Source organism: Microtus pennsylvanicus, chromosome 2, assembly GCF_037038515.1.
Source record: "Microtus pennsylvanicus isolate mMicPen1 chromosome 2, mMicPen1.hap1, whole genome shotgun sequence".
Taxonomy (NCBI): domain Eukaryota; kingdom Metazoa; phylum Chordata; class Mammalia; order Rodentia; family Cricetidae; genus Microtus; species Microtus pennsylvanicus.
In genome coordinates this window covers 148,270,243-148,292,880 of record NC_134580.1, presented here as the reverse complement: position 1 = coordinate 148,292,880, position 22,638 = coordinate 148,270,243, and the positions used below count along the sequence as shown (strand labels likewise).

The 22,638-nt window shown below is 47.7% G+C and overlaps 1 protein-coding gene across 8 annotated transcripts in view; it reads left to right on the top strand.

The window, feature by feature from the left end:
- Positions 1–22,638, top strand: part of LOC142844576 (serine/threonine-protein phosphatase 4 regulatory subunit 1-like) — an 88,498-nt gene that overhangs the window by 58,619 nt on the left and 7,241 nt on the right. For 5 of the 8 annotated variants that reach the window (XM_075963225.1, XM_075963230.1, XM_075963227.1 and 2 more), the window contains 10 exons: positions 2,454–2,600; positions 9,972–10,079; positions 10,673–10,738; positions 12,673–12,831; positions 13,381–13,565; positions 15,893–16,320; positions 18,221–18,414; positions 20,881–20,976; positions 21,663–21,848; positions 22,044–22,205. In XM_075963225.1, the coding sequence (XP_075819340.1) occupies positions 2,454–2,600; positions 9,972–10,079; positions 10,673–10,738; positions 12,673–12,831; positions 13,381–13,565; positions 15,893–16,320; positions 18,221–18,414; positions 20,881–20,976; positions 21,663–21,848; positions 22,044–22,205 (1,731 nt within the window). Of the gene's footprint in view, positions 1–2,453; positions 2,951–3,961; positions 4,230–9,971; positions 10,080–10,672; positions 10,739–12,672; positions 12,832–13,380; positions 13,566–15,892; positions 16,321–18,220; positions 18,415–20,880; positions 20,977–21,662; positions 21,849–22,043; positions 22,206–22,638 lie in introns of those variants that run through there. The other 3 variants (XM_075963233.1, XM_075963232.1, XM_075963231.1) reach the window with 2 other exon arrangements.

Genomic DNA, 22,638 nt, shown 5'->3' with positions numbered 1-22,638 from the left:
AGGAGCTCTTTGCCCGTGGTTGTCCTTTGGCTCCACTCCAGGTCGCTACTCTGTTATCATCACTCATACCAAAACATGATCTGTCACTTCTGTGCTCTTAAGCCCTCGGCAGCACTCACTGGTCCCCAGAGGGCTTCACTGTGACAACCTTTCCTGGGCTTTCTTCAGCTCACCCTCAATTCCTGTTCCATGAAGGTTTCCCTTGCTTCTGTCACCTGGAACTTGTCACGTCCCCAGGTTTCATCTCCCTCTTCTCCTGAGCATGCTCTTCTGGGGACCTGAGGTCCCTTTCCCTTGCTGGTGTGTTGTTTCCCTGGGCAACTGCAACAAAGTGCCAGGAACTTGGCAGCTCTAAGCCTCGGGCCTTGCTTTACTCTCACAGTTTGGGACAACAGTGTTGTCAGGGTTGGTCTACCCGCCCTCACCTGCCCAACTTTTGCTGGTTGTGTCACTTGACCCTCCACTTGTAAGTATTTCTTCACATTTTCTCCTCCCATTTTTCTCTTGTCATAATACATACTTGTGATGACATTTATGACCGTTGGGCTAATCCTGGCTGGCGTCAGGGTCCTCTTAATCACGTCCTCAGAGGTCCTCTTTAGAGAAGTCTTGGTGGCCATTCGTTTTCCACCACTATGTCACAATAGCAGATAACCCAGGTACCAGAGGAAAGGTTAAGCTGACGGTGGTGGCGCACGCCTTTAATCCCAGCACTGGAGAGGCAGAGACAGGTGGGTCTCTGAGTTTGAGGCCAGCCTGGTCTACAAAGCAAGTTTCAGGACAGCCAAGGCTCCACAGAGAAACCCTGTCTCGAAAAACAAACAAGCAGAAACAAAAAGGGGGGTATATTTGGACTCCTGGGTTCAGAAGTTTTGTGCCATAGAGTCGGCTCTGTTGCTTTTGGACCTGTGTAGAGTAGATCATTATATCAGGGAGCATGCATGGAGCAGAGCAGCTCACTCGTGGTGGACAGGGAGCAAAAATGAGAGTCCAGAAAAGACCCAGTGATTTGGTTTTCTTCTGCTAGGTTTTCACCCCCTGACCCAAGGGTCCCCCACATCTTCCATCATTGCCACAGGTCAAGGACTGAACCTTTCAGTTCATAGACAAGATCCAGACACTACCACTAGTAGCTGCGTGTTCCAGAGACTGACATAGAAATAAATGCCTTTGGAGAGCGCTAACTCGTCACCGCTCTTGGCAGTGCCTCTCTTTGGACACCTGTCTCCAAGTCTCCTCTTTGACTCTGCAGTTCCTACTGTCCTCTCTACATCCTTGGTGGCCACTTATTCTGGCCAAGGCCCCACTGTGCTCTGTGTAGCCTTAGTGTTTGCCTGTGAGTGTCCCGACTCCCTCCTGGTGCACTCTGCATGTACTTGGTGCCACCTCCGAGGAGGAGTCTCCGTCCAGGCTACCCCAGAAATGTTTCTTTGTCTCATGTCCTTAGTTCCTGGCACATGCCTGCTGCTCAATCAGTGTGACACCTGAACATTGTAGCAGGACCCAGTCTTGTCACCATGCTGGGTAATATTGCTAGGCCATCACCTTTCTTGACACAGTCGACTTAGCAGGGTCTCATCCCTCCGCACTGGGTTCTGCCTTCGATGCCTTGCAGGCCCTCTGTATTGTCTCGCGTTGCTTGCCATTCATTTGGAGCACTACAACCAGAGCCATCTTTTTGAAGCATAGTTTCCCTCCCTGCACTAGGGTCAAAAGCCGTGGTGCCGTGTAGCCTTTATGGCTACAGCCTCGGGGCTTGCCCTCTTGTACCCTGCTATGGCTGATCATTGGTGACAATGTCTGTTCACTTCTGGGGCCCATTATGATTTTCTTGCCTTCCTCTCTTGACAATGGACTGCATATTTCATTGCTCTCTCTATAAATGGGAATTCAAGTGCTTTCATTTCCTAAAAAAATGCCTCTTTAGCTTCTTTTGGTCCCTTTACACCCTTTTGTTGGCTCACTGCACAATGGCCAAGGACAAGAAGCATCTTTTTTCTGCCAGTGCTCTCCACCATGATGGGGCTCTTCCAGAAACCACTCAGGTCTTCTTGTATGTGGTGATCCAGGTTTGCATAGGAGCAGGAGTAGATGCTGGCATTCATTCTGATACCTATGCCAGTGGGGCAGATGTGCGTCCACCAACCAGCACTAACAGAATGAGATGTTCTGTGTTACCTGCTGTTTGTACTAAGGGTGTGCTGAGAATAAGAGGCATTTCAGACATGGGACTGCCCTCCAATCTCACCCTCTGGAAGACACATGACAGTTAGGAATCATACCCAAAACATGTCCATATGGGAGGAATGATTCCACCAGGAGACTGAGGCTCTCTCCGGAAGTGGAGCAAAGAGTAGATCCAGAGGAAGTGGAGGGCTACTGGGGGAGAGCTGTCTCCATCCTGAGAAAACATCTCCCCATCTCCTGTTTCACCTTCTTCTATTCCCCTCCAGGTCAGAAAATCCAGCCAGGAGGTGCTGCTGGCTCTTGTGGAGCAAGGTCTGATTTCCCAGTGCGACATCGAAGGCAAAGTGTGTCCCGTTCTGCTGGAGCGCTCTGCTCCTGACTGCGACGATGAGTGCAGAGCAGAGGCCATGAGTGTAAGTCTTCCTGGGAGTGGCTTGCAAACCTGTGGCTAATGTAGGACTTGAATTCTCACAAGAGTTGGACTTTGGCCAGCACCATTCCCTGAGTAAGGTGGCCAGGGCTCATTCAAGACAGTTCCACTAGTAGCTTTGAACCTGTTTTTAGACATGCTCATTCTTGGAGCACCAGGGCTGGAGAAGTCCCAGCCATGTGAGTGTTGCCAACCATTGACTCAACCCACTGCTGCTCAGGATCTCCATTCTCACGGCAAAACTCCTCAGCCTGGGGATTTTACCCTTGTTTCTCCCAGTCATGGGCCAGGAATAATTCAACAGACCTGATGTCTTCTGTCGATGCCAAGAAGGTATGTAAGCAGTGATAGATCCCTGACAAGTGGGTGTGGCAGCACACTGGCAGAAGCAGAGAGGGGAGATTCAGCCTCTGCCCTGCCATGTTGGTTTGGCATCCTGTGGTATCAGGTACATATACTATTAGTAAGGGTCTGTATAGTAGTCCTGGCTTCCTCCTCTCATTATTTGATGGTGAGCACTGCTGGGTTCTGCTATGCTCGCCCAGTGCCACAACCTGGCCTTGCTCCTCCTCTGTGTTCAGGGACCATCATGGGTCCACCTCGTTTCCTTCAAGCACTCCCCTCTGTTGGCCCGTGCAGATGAGACTATGTGCTGGACCCTTTCTGGGAGTTCCAGTTCAGAGCTGCAGGATCGGCCCGGCCTGGATGATGAATGCCGGGTGAGCAGATAGTTGTTTTCTTGTTCAGAAAGGAATGACGTTACAAGAAGGAATTATTTTTTTTCCCAAAATGCAAAAGCTTTATACGCCATGTAGCTAAAAAATTATATTGCAGAGTTAGAACGTTTGGCAATTATTCTTCATTTATATAAAAGTTTTTTTCAACTATGCGTTAAAGGTCTGGATTTTTAAACTAATTTAATTTTTTGCATATTCCATATGTTTATAAGATGAATCAGTCTGAGGAATAATTGATTATTAAAATTCAAATTCTCCAGGGTTCTTTTATAAATTTCAAGTTTCTCTACAAGAAATTTAATTTACTTTGCAAAATGAACCTGGATAATAGCATTTAGCCAGGGTGTTTGGCAGTGGAGCAGTGAACTTTGCCAAGTAGATCTTCTTTTTCATTTGCAAGTTGGTCCAGTGAGTTTCCAAGGTTACAGCTGGCAGCCAAGAATCTTATCCCTAAAGACTGATAATGCCACAGAGAATAATGCTGAAGGCATTTCTGCAGGATTTTTATTTTGTTTCCAAACACTCCATTCTTATCAGTGGTGTCCACCCCCCCCCCTTTTTTTTCTTTTTGGTAGGACTATTTGGAAAATATAACAAGCCTTCCATAAACAATCCCCACAGGCCATTTGCAGACTAAATTGGTTTCTGGTTTGTGATTTGAAGCCCTACTGTGCATGCCCAGACCAGTCATGCAACTCTGTCATCTTATGTTTGGAGGGCTTGCTTGTCTTTCTGTGGATCCCACAGGAGCAGAAGATGCTGTTCTATGGCCCGACTGTGCTCTGGTCCATTTCTTTCCCTGGATCCTGGAAGTTAGGGGGCCCTGGAAACCAAGAGCTGTGAGGCTGTCCTCTTTTCAGCTGGGAAATGACAATGTATGTGGCATGTAGGTGATTTTATTTGAGGAAGAAAAGACTACATGTATGTTATGGAGCTCCCCAAGAAAATGGTTGTCTGGTTCAGTGGGCAGTACCCTAAACTCTACAATAATAGCGTGTGTTTACTGAGAGCAGAGAGATGGTGATGGTAGAAGCGGATTGGACTGGACAGTACCCTCTCCATTCTGTATTCTGTGGCCGTGTGTGTGAATGCTGTGGCTCTGCAGATGCTCAGAAGGAGGCTGTTCCGCGGGAAATGGCCTGTCACATGGATGACACACACATCTCTCTCTTCCTCAGCTTCAGTTCTCATCGGAAGTCACAGTCAGTCAGTTCTGATTGTCCTGTGGGGACAGGATTCAGGTCGTGTCTTATCCCATGTATACACACATTGCTTTGCTGACGTCTTTCCCTATACCTTGATCACTGCTAGTGATGCCTCCTCTCTGTGATCACAGGCTGCTGCATGTCCATCTCCTTTTACTTAGCAGTTGAGTTATGAAGTTCCGTTTACCTGTCCCTTGAAATGGTGAGCTCTGACCTAGGGTCACTGTGGCCTCGTCGCACCATCAGCGCCCAACACAAGGCCAAGCTCAGAGTCAGTGCCGAATAAATGTTAGTTGTTGGATGAATGGATTGGTAAAAACTGTGAGCGCTGTATCTTGTAATTATATCTCAACAGGATAAACAGGCCACTGGAGACCAATTATAATTCCTCTTGCTTGCAGGGAGGCCATTAGCATTCTGCGATGATAACTAATTGTCAGAAGCCTGTTTTTCTCTCAACACGTTTTCACAGTAAGGCTTCCTCATTTTTTGTCGTCATCCCTGCTTTGAGCTCATTTTTATTTGTGCATTTATTTAAGAGAATGCTGTGGTGGGCTGTAAAGAATAGTTGGCTCCGAGCAACTGGTGACGACTGTCATTCCACACAAGTGCTTCCCAGGGCTGCTGGAATCTCATTTCTTGTCACTGTGTGCTGCCTTTTAATGATTCTGGATTTGTCTTATATGGTATAGTAATAAGGTCATGTGGGTGTGGTGGACGAGGAGGAGTGGAAAGAGATACAGGGAGCGCTTTAGTTCTCCGTTGCCCTGGATACAGAGGTCTCACATCCTCATTTATTGTGGCTGTCAGTGTACACTCAGCTAAGCATTACATCAGAAACAGGTGTCCTCAGAGTTTGAAGACAGAGGCCTTTTCCTGATTTGTGTTCTGGGCTTGGATTACCCTTCCCTCACCCCAATTAGGTTTCTTTGTGTTTCTTTCTCCCCCTTCCCCCATTCTCTTGTCTGTGTACAAATTCTCAACAGAATGATGGCTATATTACCCACTCAGAATTCTTCACTGTACTATGGCAGTGCTGTGTCCCTGAGAGACAGAGCTTGGAGACAGAATGTCTGTCCTTCCTTCCTTGTTTTTTTTTCCTGTTTACTTATATTGGAATATTCTTCCTAAAGGAGGTAGCTTTTTATTATTTTAATTTCAAACTTGCAGAAAAATTAGAAAAATATAAACATGAGTTCCTATGTGCCCTTGTTCCCATTTCTCTTGTAGCTTGTCACTTTTATGTGTGCCATCCTTTCTTTTCTGTTTGCACAGACATATGCATATGTGTGTAAAGCATGTGTATATATATATTCTGCAAAGCATCTATGTATATATGCATGTATGTATACACATGTATATATGTGTGTCTATATACCCACACATACACACTAGCCATTTGAGAATGAGTTGGAGACTTGGTCATTTTGCATTGAAAGACTTGGGTGTGTGTTTCCTGACACAAGGATAGCACAGGGATGGAGTCAGAACATTTCAGTGAGTGCTGATGTCACCTAGCTTGACATTGCGTGCCTATCAGTCTCTCGGCCCTGAGTCGTCCTGTCTCTGCTCTCCTGATCTTAGGTGGTTCCTAGGTGTTTGGGAGATCTCAACACAGTCTAGGCCAGTTCTTTTGTAGAGTGTCTTCTGTCTTAGCATTGCCTGCTGTCTCCTCCATTTTGGTGTTAGCCTCTGTTTCTCTGACAGGAATGTCGTAGACATAAACATGTTCTTGGTATGTCATGGCAGGAAGCTGAGGACTCAAATACTGTTATGCTAATTTTGACATAGTCAGAGATGGTGTCTGCCAAATTCTCAGCTGCTGTGTCCTTTCAGAAGTAAGGAGAAAGCCCGGCGATGGTGGCGCACGCCTTTAATCCCAGTACTCCAGAGGCAGAGGCAGGCGGATCTCTGTGAGTTCGAGGCCAGCCTGGTCTACAAGAGCTAGTTCCAGGACAGGGAACCAAAAAGCTACGGAGAAACCCTGTCTCAAAAATCCAAAAAAAAAAAAAGAAGAAGAAGTAAGGAGAGTGTGCAGTAGGCCTCCTCCTGGGACTTACCCACTGGCCTTTGTGCCTAGCTGGCATCCTGCTGTGGAGTGGCCCTTCTGAGCAGTTTTGTTTAAGATCAGAGACCTTTTCTCTTCTTAAATTCTTGTTAGAGCACACCAGTCAAAAATATGGCTCTAGAGTTTTCTTTGTGGCATGACATGGTTTTGATAAATTCAATTCACATGAAGAGTTCATTTTTGTTCAGCATTTAAGAGAACTCACTTTCTCCATCTGAACTGAGATTTATTAGGACAGAGTTATTGGCAGTGCTCACTTACCCTTTCACTGTCTGACAGATCTCTAGTGCTTCCTTTCATTCATGATTGTCAATTCTTTTAGCATTTCAACACAGTTTTAAACCTTACTTTCTCAATTGCTTGCTTTGCTATGACTTTCCTTCCCCTCTGTTTTCTAGAGTTCAGCCTGCTTGGTTTGTAGAAAGGAAGCAGTGGTTTTGAACCTATCTTTTCTGCTGTATTTAAAGAGGCAGGTTCAATGCTTATGCCCGTCTGAGTTACTAACGTATCATCAAGAATTATTTATGTTTACAAGGTTTTTTTTCAAGGGCACAGGATTGGGTTTCTTGTGTCCAGCCTCATTGCTTATGCCTTTTAATTGGCATACTTAATCCATTGTTGTTGACATGTTTGGATTTATTTCCACCCTTTTGCCATTTGTTTTACATTTATCTTACCAGTTTTTGTTCTTCTATTAATTCTTTCTTTGTGTGTTGGGGTAACAATACTTTTAGGGCTACATTTTGATTTCTTTGTCAGCATAGTCTATCACTCGCTCTTACCCTCTGTGCTGTTGTTTTGTGTGTTACATTATAAATCAGAAAGTGTAGTTTTATGTTGTAATTAGAGTAGGGGGCTGCTTTCCCGGCACCCGGCCGCCCACATGGCTAGCTTATGCCCCGAAATAATTACATGGAAACTGTATTCTTTTAAACATTGCCTGGCCCATTAGTTCCAGCCTCTTAACCCATTTCTAATAATCTGTGTAGCCCACAAGCTGGCTTACCAGGAAAGATCATAACCTGCGTCTGCCTGGAGTGGGAGAATCATGGCGACTCCTTGATTCAGCTTCTTTCTCCCAGCATTCTGTTCTGTTTTCCCCACCTACCTAATTTTCTGTCCTCTTAAAGGGCCAAGGCAGTCTCTTTATTTAACCAATGAAATCAACACAAAACAGCAGACTTCCACATCAGTTTTATAATTTTTTAAAAAGTTATAACTTTTGAAGAAATTACTAAGAGAAAGATAATAGCATTTTTTTATGCTAAATTTTGCCAATTTTGGTGACTGCTCTTCCTGTCATTTCTCTCCATGTGAAGAACTTCCTTCAAAGCTCCGAGTGGTTCTGGTTTTAAAGGAGTCCTTACTTTCCTCACTTTTTATGTTAGTTTTGCTGGATATAGAACTGGGGTTATAGCTCTGTTTCTTTTTGTAAAGTGTCAAAGCCATTGTTGCCATTGGGTCTCCTGTTTCTCTCTGAAGTCAGCTTTCATTCTTAAGCGTTTATAGATACAGTATCTTCCCCAAGCTTTTTTTCTTTCCTTCTCACAATGGATCCTAACAATGTTTGTTATCCTACTCCTTATTTGTTGAGCAACCTAGATTTTACAGGGTTTGGGAAGTTTGGGGATTTGTTCCTTCACACACTCCTTCCTTTGCAATGCAGTTCCTTTTTAGTTTTTTGAGGTAATGTCACTGTGTAGGCCCTGCCGGTCTTGAACTTACCATAACTCATAATCCTCCTGTTCCAGACTCTTGAGTGCAAAATCGAAGTCCTATGCCAACACTCCTGGCTGGCCTTCATCTTTTAAGGGCATCTAGACATACAATCTCTGCCTTTTGGTTGGCTCTCACTGCTTCCAAATAGCTGACTCTTGAGTTTGCTGAACTTAACGTAGCTGTTATCCACAGGGCAGTTGATCTCCAAGGCGTATGGACAGCTGCTGCTCACTGCTGTGATGGTGGCTGATGAAAGGGACTCACAAGACGGAAATACTTATTTGCTTTATTATTTTTGCAATTTCAGAGGTTGTCATCTGTTCATGATTGGAAATATTAGGCAGAATGGCTGACATCAAGGAGGACAGGGAGCAGAAGAGAACAGGAATAGGAGAGGCCAGGGCCAGATCCAGTCCCAGATGCCCCCATTACCTCTTTCATCCCAGACAGGCCCCACCACCCCGGTTAGTGGATTAAAGCACTCTTGGGCCAGGAGCTTCTTCCTGGAGGTGCTCACACAGGCACACCCAGAGTTGACACCTTCCCTAACTTGCTGTTTCTCAGTCCAGTTCCATTCAAGGGCACCTGTTACAAAGCTGCTCTGTTACTGTGTGATTCTATTCTGTAGTTTCTGTTTCTTTGATGAGAGTCTCTATCTGCTCATTAATTGTAACTATCTTTTCTTTGTAGTTCCCAAGCATGTTTATAATGACTGCTTTATGTTCTTTTTAAAGTTTGTAAATTCTAACTTCTGAGTACTGGTTTTTGTTTGTTTGTTTGTTTTGTTTTTTAAACTATGGATCACACTTTCTAGTCTCATGCTCATTTTATTCATTTTTTAATGATGCTAGGTCCATGCCTGTGCAATTTTGTTTTTGTTTTGTATCTTGTTGATAAAATAGAAAGTAGATTCTCTTACTTTTCTCTGAAGAGTGTTACCTTAGTTGTGAGAAGTGTTCCAGATCCTGCTTTCCAGGCAGCAGTCATGTGACCCTCATCATCTTCTCTATATGTACCCAGTTCATAGACTGTCTAGTGAGGCAGATAAGATCGCATCATGATGGTGAGCTCTTCTTTCTTAGCTTCCTTTGGGCCTCCTCCCAAAGTACTCTACTCTTTCCAGCTTTCCTGGAAGGCTCAAACCTGAATTCTCAAACCAGTAACCCTGTAGTGTTTGCTTGGGGTCTCAGTTTTCGGCTCAGGGGTGGAGTGTGAAGCCTGCTCACCCACAGCCGTGTGGAGCAGTGTTACATGTGTGTCCTGTGGTATGTCTCACCTCAAGGCTCTTCATTTGTATTTACACCACTTGACACGTCTCTGTGCTGATTTCCTCATCTGAAAAGTGGGACAGTAACCATCCTGGAGGGAAAACATCCAGTGAAGATCAGTCAGGTGGTGCATGGTAGGGGTTGGGCAGCTACTGATGGGGCTGCAGGAGAGCTCATATTTGGGTAATGTTAGGGCCACCTTTGGCCTCTGCTGACCATCTGACTTGACAGAACTCAAAGGTATCCTGTGTTTTCCTTCCTGGGTATTTGAGGACTGTTTCAAATGCATGTCTTTTTATCCCTGTGATGGAGACATTTTGGTATGTCAGGCCGTCCTGCTCTTCTTGTTGCATACAGATAATCTGCAGAATGGCGTCCATGCTGAACAAGAACATAGTTAAGCGCCTGCTGCTGCCTCGGTTCTGTGAACTGTGCAGCGATGGGAAACTCTTCCAAGTTCGAAAGGTGGGAGCATAAGAGACTGCAGTCTGTCCCTCTAGTGTCCCTGTCTACTTGTTTAGTCAACTTTGGGAGGGCCACTGCTGGCTGGGTAACATTGGACAGACTCACGGGTTCTTTGATTCCTTGGAATGATTAGTTCCAGAACCCTCTTGTCATCTCTGCACCTTCCACCCTATTCCTGGTTTCCCTTTGGGTTGCTCAAGATTTAGCTTTCTCAGCCCTACTTAGAGGTAGTGAAGCCCCAGCTTCTACCTTGCTCTTCAGGCCATGTGACAAGCATGGTCAGGACTGGGGGTCTCGTTCACTATGCAGGGAAGCGAACAGGCTCTGCCTTACTTATCACTACCAAATGCATTATGCATCAAGAGCAATTAGGAGCCAGGAATCCAAAGAAGTGGGCAACCTCCTGTAAATCCCTGTTTTCAATGCAGCAGGCACCTGGCATGGTGCTGTGTGGGCGATGGGCCTGGTACAGGCTTGTTAGCTGTCTGACTAGAGGGATAATTGCTCTCAGAGTTCCTGCTTGTTAGGCTTTACAATTTGTTAAGACAAAAAGAAAGAAAAAGAAATGATGGGTAGGCCTTTGCCTTTCACAGGTATGCGCCACGCATTTTGGTGATATTTGTCATGCTGTTGGACAAGAAGCCACTGAGCAATTTTTGGTATGTGAAGCTTTGCCAATCGTAATTGCTGCCACACTTCTTGATGTGCTTTGCAAGTCTGTCGGCAAGTGGGTGGGCACAGAGAGCCCAGACATTGTGCTGTGCCCTGTGACTTTGATGCTGTTCCCACTCCTGGTCACATCTCCTGTGCCTCCTCTGTCTGTGTTTTCTCTGCTACCTCCTCACCACCCCTTCCGGTGCTCTTTCTTGCCCTTGAGCCTGCAAACACTAGGCATATTTTTCTTGGTTTCTGGGTTAAAATACAGAGCCTTGTCACCATTCAGGTCTCTTTAAAAAGTATCTCTTCGCCGGGCGGTGGTGGCGCATGCCTTTAATCCCAGCACTCCGGAGGCAGAGACAGGCGGATCTCTGTGAGTTCGAGGCCAGCCTGGTCTACAAGAGCTAGTTCCAGGACAGGAACCAAAAGCTACGGAGAAACCCTGTCTCGAAAAATCCAAAAAAAAAAAAAAAAAAAGTATCTCTTCTACCGTGCCTGCAGTCACCCCATATCTGTCTCACTGTGCTGGTCTGGCTGGGTTCAGCTCTGGCCACACATCTCAACTGGGAGTCAAAGTTCATGTGACTGGTGTGGCCAATGGAACACCACATCTATAGTGCCCCCCCCCATGACTTTCACTCCTGTGAAGCAGTGGCTCTTCTTAAGACCATTCTGCCTGTCCATTGAGAGACCCTCACACGCCGCTAGCTCAGCTGGAATGCACTCGGGCCTTCTTGTCTTGCCCAGATTCACCTGCCCACATGCTGTAGAAGGTTTTTTTTTTTTCACCCCCTGTATCCTTTTGTTCATAGGACCTCTTGGGAGTGTTTCACAGATGGGTACCTCTAGGACAGGGATTGTACTGGGTGATCTTGGCCTGGGCGGCTGCTGGGCTCTCAAACTGCACCTGTCTCTCATTAATGCTCTAGCTTTGCGGTTGGAATTTAACCTCAAAGAGGATCATCTCCAAATTGATTTTTAAATTTCAGTTCAGAAGCACATTTTATTTATTTAAAGTGTAAGCCACATCAACGCCATTGTAAACCAAGACAATTTATCCTGGGCTTCTGCTCTGAAGGCCCCAAGAACATGAGCATCTCGTTGATGTCTTTGGTGGGGGCAGCAGTGGCCAGCATAGCCATTTTCCTGTAGATGGCTCTTCCCTCTGTCACACCATGCTCCCATTTGTGAAACGTTTTCAGCTAAGTGTTTTACATTAGGATATTAAAATCAAAGCTCTTTAAAGATAAAATTTTAAAGATATAATGGCCAACTTCATGTGGACATAAATGAACATAGGTTAAAAAAATTATATTTAACTCATTTGCTAATAAAGGAAACCAGAAAAATATAACAGCCAATTTCAATGGAGAGCCCCACAGTACACATTCACAGTCTGAGCACAGAATCCAGGTGACTTCCAGAGGAATAGAGAGGTCATCTACCTTCCTCTGGACATAATTTGCATGTCTGTAGACAGAAATTATTTATATTCTCACAGTCTGTGTAGCCCAGACTAGCTTCAAATGTGTAATCCTTCCACCTCAGTCTTCTGAGTGTTGGGATTACAGGCGTGAGCCCCATGTCTACTCTCCGCTCCCCCAGCCTGACAATACCTGGGTGAGTCTGCCATTCACCGAGTCTCTGACTTTTGAGCTGGTCTAATTTAGCTGAGAAAGGAGTGTTGGCCCTTCTCTTTGTTGTTTTCTCCATTATCTTCTTAAATTTAACCTAATCACTTGTTAGGTGGTGAAAGAGCTATGCTTTCTTTTCCTACTTACTGTTTCTTTTATGTGATCCCTTTAGAGAATGTTTTGCTGTTATCTTTTTATTGTTGTTTTGTTATGCCCCTGTGGCTCTGCCTTTATAGGCTATTGGGACAGGTCCTGACCATCTACAGGTACTCATATTTGAGTAGCTTTTGCTTGTCTGGTAGATACCAACGTTTTTTGAGCTCTGCTCGGATAACATGTGGGGGATGCGGAAAGCATGCGCGGAGTGCTTTATGGCTGTGAGCTGCAACACCTCCCCTGAGGTCCGTAGGACCCAGCTCTCGCCCCTCTTCATCAGACTCATCAGTGATCCCTGTCGATGGGTGAGTACTTGCACAACTGGCCTCCAAGTGTCAATCTCTCCATCTGTCCTGCTGTCTCCAATTTCTGTCTTGGTTTCTGGCTTATATATATATATTTTCCCTTTTATTCATTGATGGCTGTAGTCAGAGTTAGATGTTGTGAGATCAAAATTAGGGTAACTAAAATATCAAAGCCTTTGGGGTAAATACTAAGAAAGAGGCACACAGTTCAACACTTGGGGAAAGTGCACAATGTAGAAGCCAGAACTGAGAAGAAAAATCTCTAAGTGCTTTATTCTCTTTCCTATACTGCTATAGGCAGGTTGGACACTGTCAGTGAGGTCTTCCTACAGACCTCATGAAGTCTAGTGGTAAGTGGAGTTCACAGTCTAGAAACATGAAGACTAGGCTGTGGGGTTAAATGTACCTCTTTTCCATTGATAATGGTTTACTTGGCTTTTAGTGGGTGGTTAGAAAGTAGCAAACTTGCGATCGGCCATCTCTGTCCCTCCCTGGTGTCAGATCTGGTCCCTGCTGCATGCAGGTCAACACTGTGTGCTCTGGTTCCAGGTGCGCCAAGCGGCCTTTCAGTCACTCGGCCCCTTTATCTCCACGTTTGCAAACCCATCCCAAGCTGGCCTGTCCATTCGGGAGGATGGCACCCTGAGCATCAGGCCACCAAGCCAAGAGGTGGACCCTGGGTTTGCCTCTGGACCACCCAGGCCCACCAGTTGCAGTGCAGACTCCTCAAACGGGTAAGCTCCAGCCAGGATACTTGGCACAACCCCCCCCCTTCACCTCAAGCATCCATCTAGAATTCTAGCAATTATCTCATCTCCAGATTTAGTAATAGTGACCTTCTGGGCAAGATGGAATATTAGAGCTTTAATTATGTAAAGAAGCAAAAAGTAATTGCAATAATGATTTTGAAACATGACTGCCAGGTTATAAATAACGGAGCTACCACATCTCTTCAGTTAGATCAGATCTTCACGGAGTGTGGGGATGAAATGATGACCTGTAAAGAAAATTCTTTCTCTCCTCGAGTAATGTTCTTTGGAGAATTTACACAGGGAAAAAGGTGAAGTGTTCCAGACATACATTTGTGACATGGGACATTCTGTGTATACAAAGGCCCCATCCCTGTGTGCTGTGTTGACCCTCAGTGTCTTACTAGTGTGAAGTCTGATCTTTGGCTTTTTAGCTTGCCCTATGAAGATTGTGGTCATGGACTGACCATATTGAGGTAATTTTTAAGCACCCCTTTATGCAAAAGTGTGAGGGAGGACTGTGTGGGCACTTGACACCTTTGCATATAGACCCTTCTCATCCTCCATACTTCCTCCTCCTCCTCCTCCTCCTCCTGCACTCAGTGTCCCCATCCTCCATACTTCCTCCTCCTCCTCCTCCTCCTGCACTCAGTGTCCCCATCCTCCATACTTCCTCCTCCTCCTCCTCCTCCTGCACTCAGTGTCCCCATCCTCCATACTTCCTCCTCCTCCTCCTCCTCCTCCTGCACTCAGTGTCCCCATCCTCCATACTTCCTCCTCTTCCTCCTCCTCCTCCTGCACTCAGTGTCCCCATCCTCCATACTTCCTCCTCCTCCTCCTCCTCCTGCACTCAGTGTCCCCATCCTCCATACTTCCTCCTCCTCCTCCTCCTCCTGCACTCAGTGTCCCCATCCTCCATACTTCCTCCTCCTCCTCCTCTTCCTCCTGCACTCAGCATCCCCATCCTCCATACTTCCTCCTCCTCCTCCTCTTCCTCCTCCTCCTCCTGCACTCAGCATCCCCATCCTCCATACTTCCTCCTCCTCCTCCTCTTCCTCCTGCACTCAGTGTCCCCATCCTCCATACTTCCTCCTCCTCCTCCTCTTCCTCCTGCACTCAGCATCCCCATCCTCCATACTTCCTCCTCCTCCTCCTCTTCCTCCTCCTCCTCCTGCACTCAGCATCCCCATCCTCCATACTTCCTCCTCCTCCTCCTCCTCCTCCTGCACTCAGTGTCCCCATCCTCCATACTTCCTCCTCCTCCTCCTCTTCCTCCTGCACTCAGTGTCCCCATCCTCCATACTTCCTCCTCTTCCTCCTCTTCCTCCTCCTCCTCCTCCTGCACTCAGCATCCCCATCCTCCATACTTCCTCCTCTTCCTCCTCCTCCTCCTCCTCCTGCACTCAGCATCCCCATCCTCCATACTTCCTCCTCCTCCTCCTCTTCCTCCTGCACTCAGTGTCCCCATCCTCCATACTTCCTCCTCCTCCTCCTCCTCCTGCACTCAGCGTCCCCATCCTCCATACTTCCTCCTCCTCCTCCTCCTCCTCCCGCACTCAGTGTCCCCATCCTCCATACTTCCTCCTCCTCTTCCTCCTGCACTCAGTGTCCCCATCCTCCATACTTCCTCCTCCTCCTCCTCCTCCTCCTCCTGCACTCAGTGTCCCCATCCTCCATACTTCCTCCTCTTCCTCCTCCTCCTCCTCCTCCTCCTCCTGCACTCAGCATCCCCATCCTCCATACTTCCTCCTCTTCCTCCTCCTCCTCCTCCTCCTCCTGCACTCAGTGTCCCCATCCTCCATACTTCCTCCTCTTCCTCCTCCTCCTCCTCCTCCTCCTCCTGCACTCAGCATCCCCATCCTCCATACTTCCTCCTCTTCCTCCTCCTCCTCCTCCTCCTCCTGCACTCAGCATCCCCATCCTCCATACTTCTTCCTCTTCCTCCTCCTCCTCCTCCTCCTCCTGCACTCAGTGTCCTCATCCTTCATACTTTCTCTTCCTGCACTCACGGTGCTTGTGCTGTGCCATTCCCAGGACCAGGTCTTCCTCATCAAGGCTTTCCAAGAGACTGACACACAGTCAGCTCTTGCTGGTGCCGGAGCCTTTTTTTCCAAAGCCTGCCCCTCCTGGGGTACTGATAAACTTTAGGGGTATTTTAAGTACACACCTTTCTCCCAGGGGACAGAGTGGTACTGAGTGCAGCTGTGAGGTAGCAGTCTTCTGACACAATGGCAGGAGGGTGGAGGCCCCTGCTTCTGCCTCCTTCCCTAATGCTCTGTGGCGCTGAGAGCTTGCTCCCTTCTTTGCTCTAGTCCTAAAGCAGCAGTGCACGTGGAGCCAGACCTGCTTCCGGAAGAGGCCTTGGTCAGGACCGGTGACCGGCATGACAGCAGCTCCTCCGCAGTCACGGCAGAGAGCCAGCCACGGAGCTCTTCTCCAACCTTAGCTGAGAGGACTGGGGCTTTCCCAGAGCTCCCAGGGGGCAGTGGCTGCCTCAGCAACAGTGACCATGAAGCAGGTCCAGGGACTTCTGAGGACACATTCAGTACTTTCCTGTATTGGCGAACTCCTCTGCCTGACATAAGCAAAGAAGTGGAGGTGCTTCTGAGTGGGGCTGGACCCCTGGAAGAGAGCCACAGTGGACCTGAGGCTACATGTGACAGCTGTGTGGCCAGAAGCGAAATCCAGAAAGTCCTGCAGAGTCTGCAGGGGCATTTGCTGCAGGACCCAGACATTCAAGGTAAAGGCAGGATGTCTCTGTGTTGTGGATGGCACAGGACTTCCCCCCCCCCCCAGCCCCCTATGCTGCAATGTCTGTCGGTATAATCTCTTAACTATCCTTACTCAGGGTCATGCCTAGTCCAGTCTGATATCTCCAAACAGGAACTGTGTGAAGAGGGTTTCCAGACAGTGTGTGCACAGCCTGGAGGGAACCCTGACAGAACAGGGGACAGTGCTTGGGCATACCTGTGGTTACGGAAGGTTTATTAGCTCCAGGGACAGTGATGTCATTTCTCACACTCCCTGCGAGGCCCTCCTTTTGGAACCCATTGCCTCAGGCCTTCACTAAGTCCTAAAGTTTCTGTCTTATGCAACCAGGGAAAGCACAACTTTTTTGAGGTGTTTTTTATGTCATGACTAATGCTCCCACCAAATGTGGGGTCTCGGAGCCAGTCTCCTAATCCAGGCCCGGTGTTGTGCATACCCCAGTTAGTCCTCAGCCAATCAACAGTGTTAGACTTGTGTTTGTCCTGAGTCAGAGAAACTGGGAAAGCAAGACTTGCTGCTGTTACAAGGCAAAGATCTGTGATGCTTTGGGGAAAGGAAATGTGAAGGTTCAGATTGCCCCATGATTAGTCTTTGTCCCTGAGACTAAATGAAGGAGCCCAGTGGTTGTTCAAGGGATAAACAAGCATTCCCTGCCTGACTGCTACAGGCAGAGGGTTGGACATGGACCAGCACATTCCTGTAGCTGCTCTGACACTCCCCTTCCTCCCATAACAAGAGCTGCTGGGGCTGACATCATCTGCCAGAGGGGGTTGTATAGGCAGCTCTGCCTAGGGTGTAGTGAGGACTGACAGAGAGGTGTCCAGAAGCAGCATAGGGCAGGAAGCTGGTCATTCCTGGGGGCAGAGAAAATGAGGGATTCCCACCCTGGAGGTCAAGGGATAGGCCACAGGTATTTTTCCTGCTCCTGAAAAGCCATTGTTTGTAGTGTTCTGTACATATTTACATAGCTGCTTTCTCAGTAAGAAAGGACTCTTAGCTTTCCCCAGATCCCAAAGGAGTCAGTACCCCCAGAGATGCAGAAACAAATGACACATTTTATATTCTGGCTATTGCAGAGGGCCTGGTGTGCTGCACTTGGGGGATAGGTAGTGCATGTGCCCAGTGCTCTGGAGATGGGAATATACAGCTTTAATTTGTGTAGAAAACTCTGTAGGTTCACATAGAGCAACCACACTAGTGTGAGAATGGACTTAGATGTATGCGCATGCATATGCCTGAGTAGGAGGGAGGCAGCCGTCCTGCTTTAGAAACGGGTAGTGGGACAACCCTTGTCAAGGAGGATGGCCTCCCAGCTTCTCCCTGTGTAACCTCATTTTGTTCTTTTGTGAGAGACAATAGAGTTGAACTGATTCTTCCTGACAAATGTGGTTTGAATCCAGATATGTGCTCAGTGTGGCTGATATGGCCAGCATCACACTGGGCTGGGAGATCTTGTTTAGACTCCAGAGTCTGGTACTAGACAGTCTCCAGTTCTGGAGAAGGTGCACATATATGCCTCTAGGGAGTATCCCATTCCCAGGCCAAGGCTTGGTGCATACCCCTCAAGTCAGTCCAGGATCCACATTCAATTATTAAAATCTTTTTACAATTATTTTTTTGAGACAGGCTCTCACAAAGCCCGAGTTAGTCTGGTACTTGCTTTGTAATAGAGAGTGCCTTTGAACTGCTGGTCTTTTTGCTGCCATCTCCCACATGCTGGGATTATGTAGAAGTAAGCACTGTCACACCCATCTTACGGGGTGCAGGGCATGCAAAACAGGGTTTTCTGAATGCTAGGTAAACACTATCAACTGAACCACATATCCAGCCCCATATAGTTATTAAAATTCTTGCTACTTCTCTTCTTGTAGCTCAAGTTCAGGTATTATCTGCTGCACTGAGAGCAACGCAGCTCGACTCCACTCATGAACCCGAGGGCAGGCAGACAGAAGGTCTAAACGAAGAGCCCGTTTCAGATCCCAGCCCTGTCTCCGACAATCATATCCTCCTGTCAGCTTCATCATCTCAGAATGAGCTCTCCGTGGCCAGGATATTACAGAGCACAGTAAGTACTTGCCCTGTCCCTCAGCCACTGAGGATGTGACAGAAATCACAAAGCCATGCTTGCTTTTATTAATACATCCCCACAGAGAAGATAAATGGCAAATTTCATTTCATTCTTAAGGTCATGTTTTGGATAACTAGACAACCAATCAATCAGGTGATTGATCACCCTGAATCCCTTCCTTGGGAACAGGGTGGGCACCAGAAACAACCCCCCCCCCCGGGGGGGGGAATGACAGGCAGTGCTCCTGGGGGATTAACGGTGTAAATGTCCTGGTCATTTCTGGCGGTCACTTACGTCTTTAATAACAGAAGAGGGTGAATTCTAACTTGACGAAGGCCACAGAGAGTGACATCCTTTTATCCCCAGCTGCTTGGTGCTGGTCCTTCTCAGAGGGGAGGCTTGAGAAAGCCCACGTCACCAGGGCCCCAAGTGAAACCAGAAGGGCCTCAACTTCCTCCTTGCCTGACTCTCTAGAAGCTTCCTAACCCTCTTGATATTGGGCATCCATGTACCTTCCCGTTCCCCTAGCTTTCACTTGGCCCAATTTAAACTGGGGTTTCTCATTGCCCAGGCCTCGGGTAAGTTGATGCCTTTTCGCCACTGTGAATCAGCGTGATCAGACTCTGCAAGTCCATGGTCTTCTGGAGCCAAGTGCACACTGCTGTTGACAGGACTGAAATTCTGACTGTAGTTATTAATTTATCATCCCCACCCGAAGCCTGTTCAAATAAGCGGCTGGCACAATCTTAATCTCAAATGTCTAAATTGTCAAAGGTGCCTTTAGGTTAGTAAGAAAGGATGGGATACCTGTGTTGCTTCTATAAAATGCCAAGAAAACGGACCTGTTTCCTTTGTTACCTGCCTGTAGAATCCCTATCCATAGGGGAGAAAAGTCTAGTCCATTGTCCCTGGTGGAGTGTGTTAGTATTGGGGCCTCTTTATCAGAGGCAGAACTGGAAAAAGGCAGCAGAGCGCCTCAGCCAGGTCTTCCGAGGTATGTGTGAAAAGCTAAGCTGGTAGATCTCAGCTTGACCCTGGAGGGCAGATGAGGTCAGCCAGGGGCCTCAGCTGCAAATACTGAGACCACGTGGATGGCAGAGCACCCCTGTCCCACAATGTTCAAGAGAGGCAGAGTGGATCATACCTCTGTGCTGTCTGTCCATGTCAGCATAGGGTGCTCAACAGAAGAAGGAAACCCTACCCCAGAAGTCCTCCTGCCTTTGCTCTCCTCCTGGCTCTCCTTGGCCACAGCTGCAGGGGGAGGGGAGGTGCAGATGGCAGAGTGGTTGGAAATGTGACTGTCCAGGAGAGCTAGGGCTCTCTCGCAGGTTCTCCTCAGGAAGGTGTGGTGCCTCGCACCACTCAGTATACCACCCTGCTCCAGGGCTGTTTGGAGAAGTGAGCTCACAGGGCTGGTGGTGTGGGGTCAGGATGGGTCACTCCTGAAGCCAGTGCTCCACAGTGAGCTCACTCAAGACTTGGACAGGATTCCTTCCTAGAGTGCTGAATTTGATACCAGCCATGTCGTGTTAGTGCGTGTTGTTGATTCATGTGGAGAATCGGAGGCACCATGCCCAAAGGAGACCTTGAGTGCCCTACCAAAATGTTACTGCCATCATGTTTCCTCTTCAGATAGACAGCATGTTTCTCTGTAAACATTGGGCACTAAGGTCCTGTGGCATGCTCAGAGCAAACATTGCATTTATTGGGGTATTAATTGACTCCAGGATCATATATTGAGCTGATTTGTCAGAATCCATTAGCACAGTAGACAGTATGACATTTCAAGTGCAAGTTGAACATCCGTGTTATGGTTGAAGGAGAAGGTCAGGTCCATCTCAGTTAATGTTAATCAATGATCAAAGACTGATATGTCACCATTGAATGTTGTTGCTCATTTTAATTGTTAACCTAATGCAAAGGTTCATCAGCAAACATTAGGAGAGTTTGCACATGTGCGAGCACAGAAGAGTTTACTGAGTCAATAGTCCCCTGCTGGCCGAACCTCCCTCACTGCCATGCCTGCCACCTGCACTGCAGCCTGACTCCAAGCCAAGACTGCAGGTCCTGCTCTGTCCTTTCTGAAAATCCATCCTTACCCCTCTTTCTGGAACTGTCTTGAAGGCTGCTGGTTGACCACACACAAGAGACCCAGGCCTTAAAAGAGTGGCAGATGACATCCCACACTGCTGTTCCTCACTGGCTTTAACAGTCAGCATGGCTGCCTATAAGGCAGCCTTGAAGCTGCTGTGAGCTCCTTCTCCAGAGCACAGGTAGAGACTGGACTGTGTGCAGAGCCTGCCGCTATGCAGAAGTGCATGTTCTGCTGTCAGGAGAAATGCCATGCCCCTCAGGAAATGCACTTGTTGTTTCTGACATGAAGGACGGTTCCTTGGATGGGGGTGGATGAAGACTCTGTCCTCCTTTGGTGTCAGTTGGTGACATGTCCCATCAACTCTACAGGATCAAACTGAGCCTCAGAATAGAAGCAGTGAGCACCTGGAGACGGAGCAGAGGCAGGGACCTCCGGCACTTGAGGAGCACAGATCTAAAGTACAGGTTTGTTTGTTTCTTAAAACAAAAGGAAAGAACAAAAAAACAAAGTAGATTACCCTTTCATCTTCCTTAAGTTAAGCTTTGCAGCAGCCACTGAAGCCCAGTGTTTTCCTTATCTCAGGACTGTTTATCTAGTTAATTGCATTGGTAATATTTTCTCTAATAGAATTATGAAGTAGTGTTCAAAGTCTATTAATAAAGCTAAACAAGGGGGAAACGACCTCAGACTGATGTTTTAGACAATGACTTTTTTTGGCACAAAAATTTTGTAGGCTTCTTTTGTCGGGTGCGTTTCTCCTGTGAACTGGCCCTTGTGCCACACAAATATTATGCTCCTTAAATATTCTAAGTCATTTGTACACATTGCTCTTCCAAAGGCAGGCATAAACAGGTACTGTTTGTACCAGGGAGGCCCCTCTTCAGTTGGAAAGGAGAAATAATAATCCCAGGGGTAGCCTTGGGCCCAGCTTCCAGGGCTGTTGGAGAGCATGGTCTCCACACTGGGCGGCTGTGTCATGCACTCTGCTTTCCAGGCTCTTCTCTGTGGTCTAGGTGCCCCCTTTGAGGCAGCTGACTCTAGGTACTGCTTTCCCTCCGTTATTCTGTTCTCAGCCCAGGCTGTGAGAGCCTGCACTGCTGTCGCTGGCCCTCCTTGCCAGTGTGATGATTTCCTTTCTCCTGTTTCTCAGGATATAATCCCTCAGCCTCTGCTCGACCAGTTCGTGTCCATGACTGACCCAGCTAGAGCCCAGACTGTGGACACTGACATCGCCAAGCATTGTGCCTACAGCCTCCCTGGGGTGGCCCTGACCCTCGGCCGGCAGAACTGGCACTGCTTGAAGGACACATATGAAACTCTGGCTTCTGATGGTCAGGTAAAGGGTCTGGTCGAAAGGCACAGACAGAAAGAGGGCGGCTTCAGAGCAGGAGGCCCTGGGGCTGCAGCACAGCTTGTCGCCCTGACTTTGCCTGTGACTGTGAGCCGGCTTGTTTACTGTCCTCTGGGGAAATGCTAGGAACATTGAATTACACTTGCTCGTGCTGATTCGTGTGTCTGCTGTCACCCCTAGTGGAAGGTCCGGCGGACCCTCGCCTTTTCCATTCATGAGCTGGCAGTGATTCTCGGGGATCAGTTGACAGCAGCCGACCTGGTTCCCATCTTCAGTGGGTTTTTAAAGGATCTGGATGAAGTGCGTGTAGGAGTCCTTAAACACCTGTATGACTTCCTAAAGGTGGGAAAGCTGAAATCACGCAGGCCTTCCCCAGTCTGCCACTGAGCATGGGCTAGCAGCTTGGTGGCAGCGAAAGAAGCCGCACTCTGCGGTTGAAACGCACCCGGAATCTAAAATGGACATTCATACCTCTGCTGCTGCTTGGACCCAGTAGGGCTGTGCTTCTTATGAAGGGTTCTGGGTGGCAAAGTTCAAGGTCCCCAGGGGTGACCTGGCTTACCCAGGGGTCACCTGTGGAAAGATGTTGGGCCCAAATAAAACCATAGCCCTGCACACAGGAAGACCTTTCCTGCAAGTCACTGCAGCGCTTCTGCTCCAGCCTTTTCCTTCCCCTAGGGAAGTGATTGGGTATAAAAACAAGAGCTTAGAAGTTACTTAGAAAAACTCATTGTCACTCTAGGGACTTTGGTGGTCACTGACCCCATTCAAACCC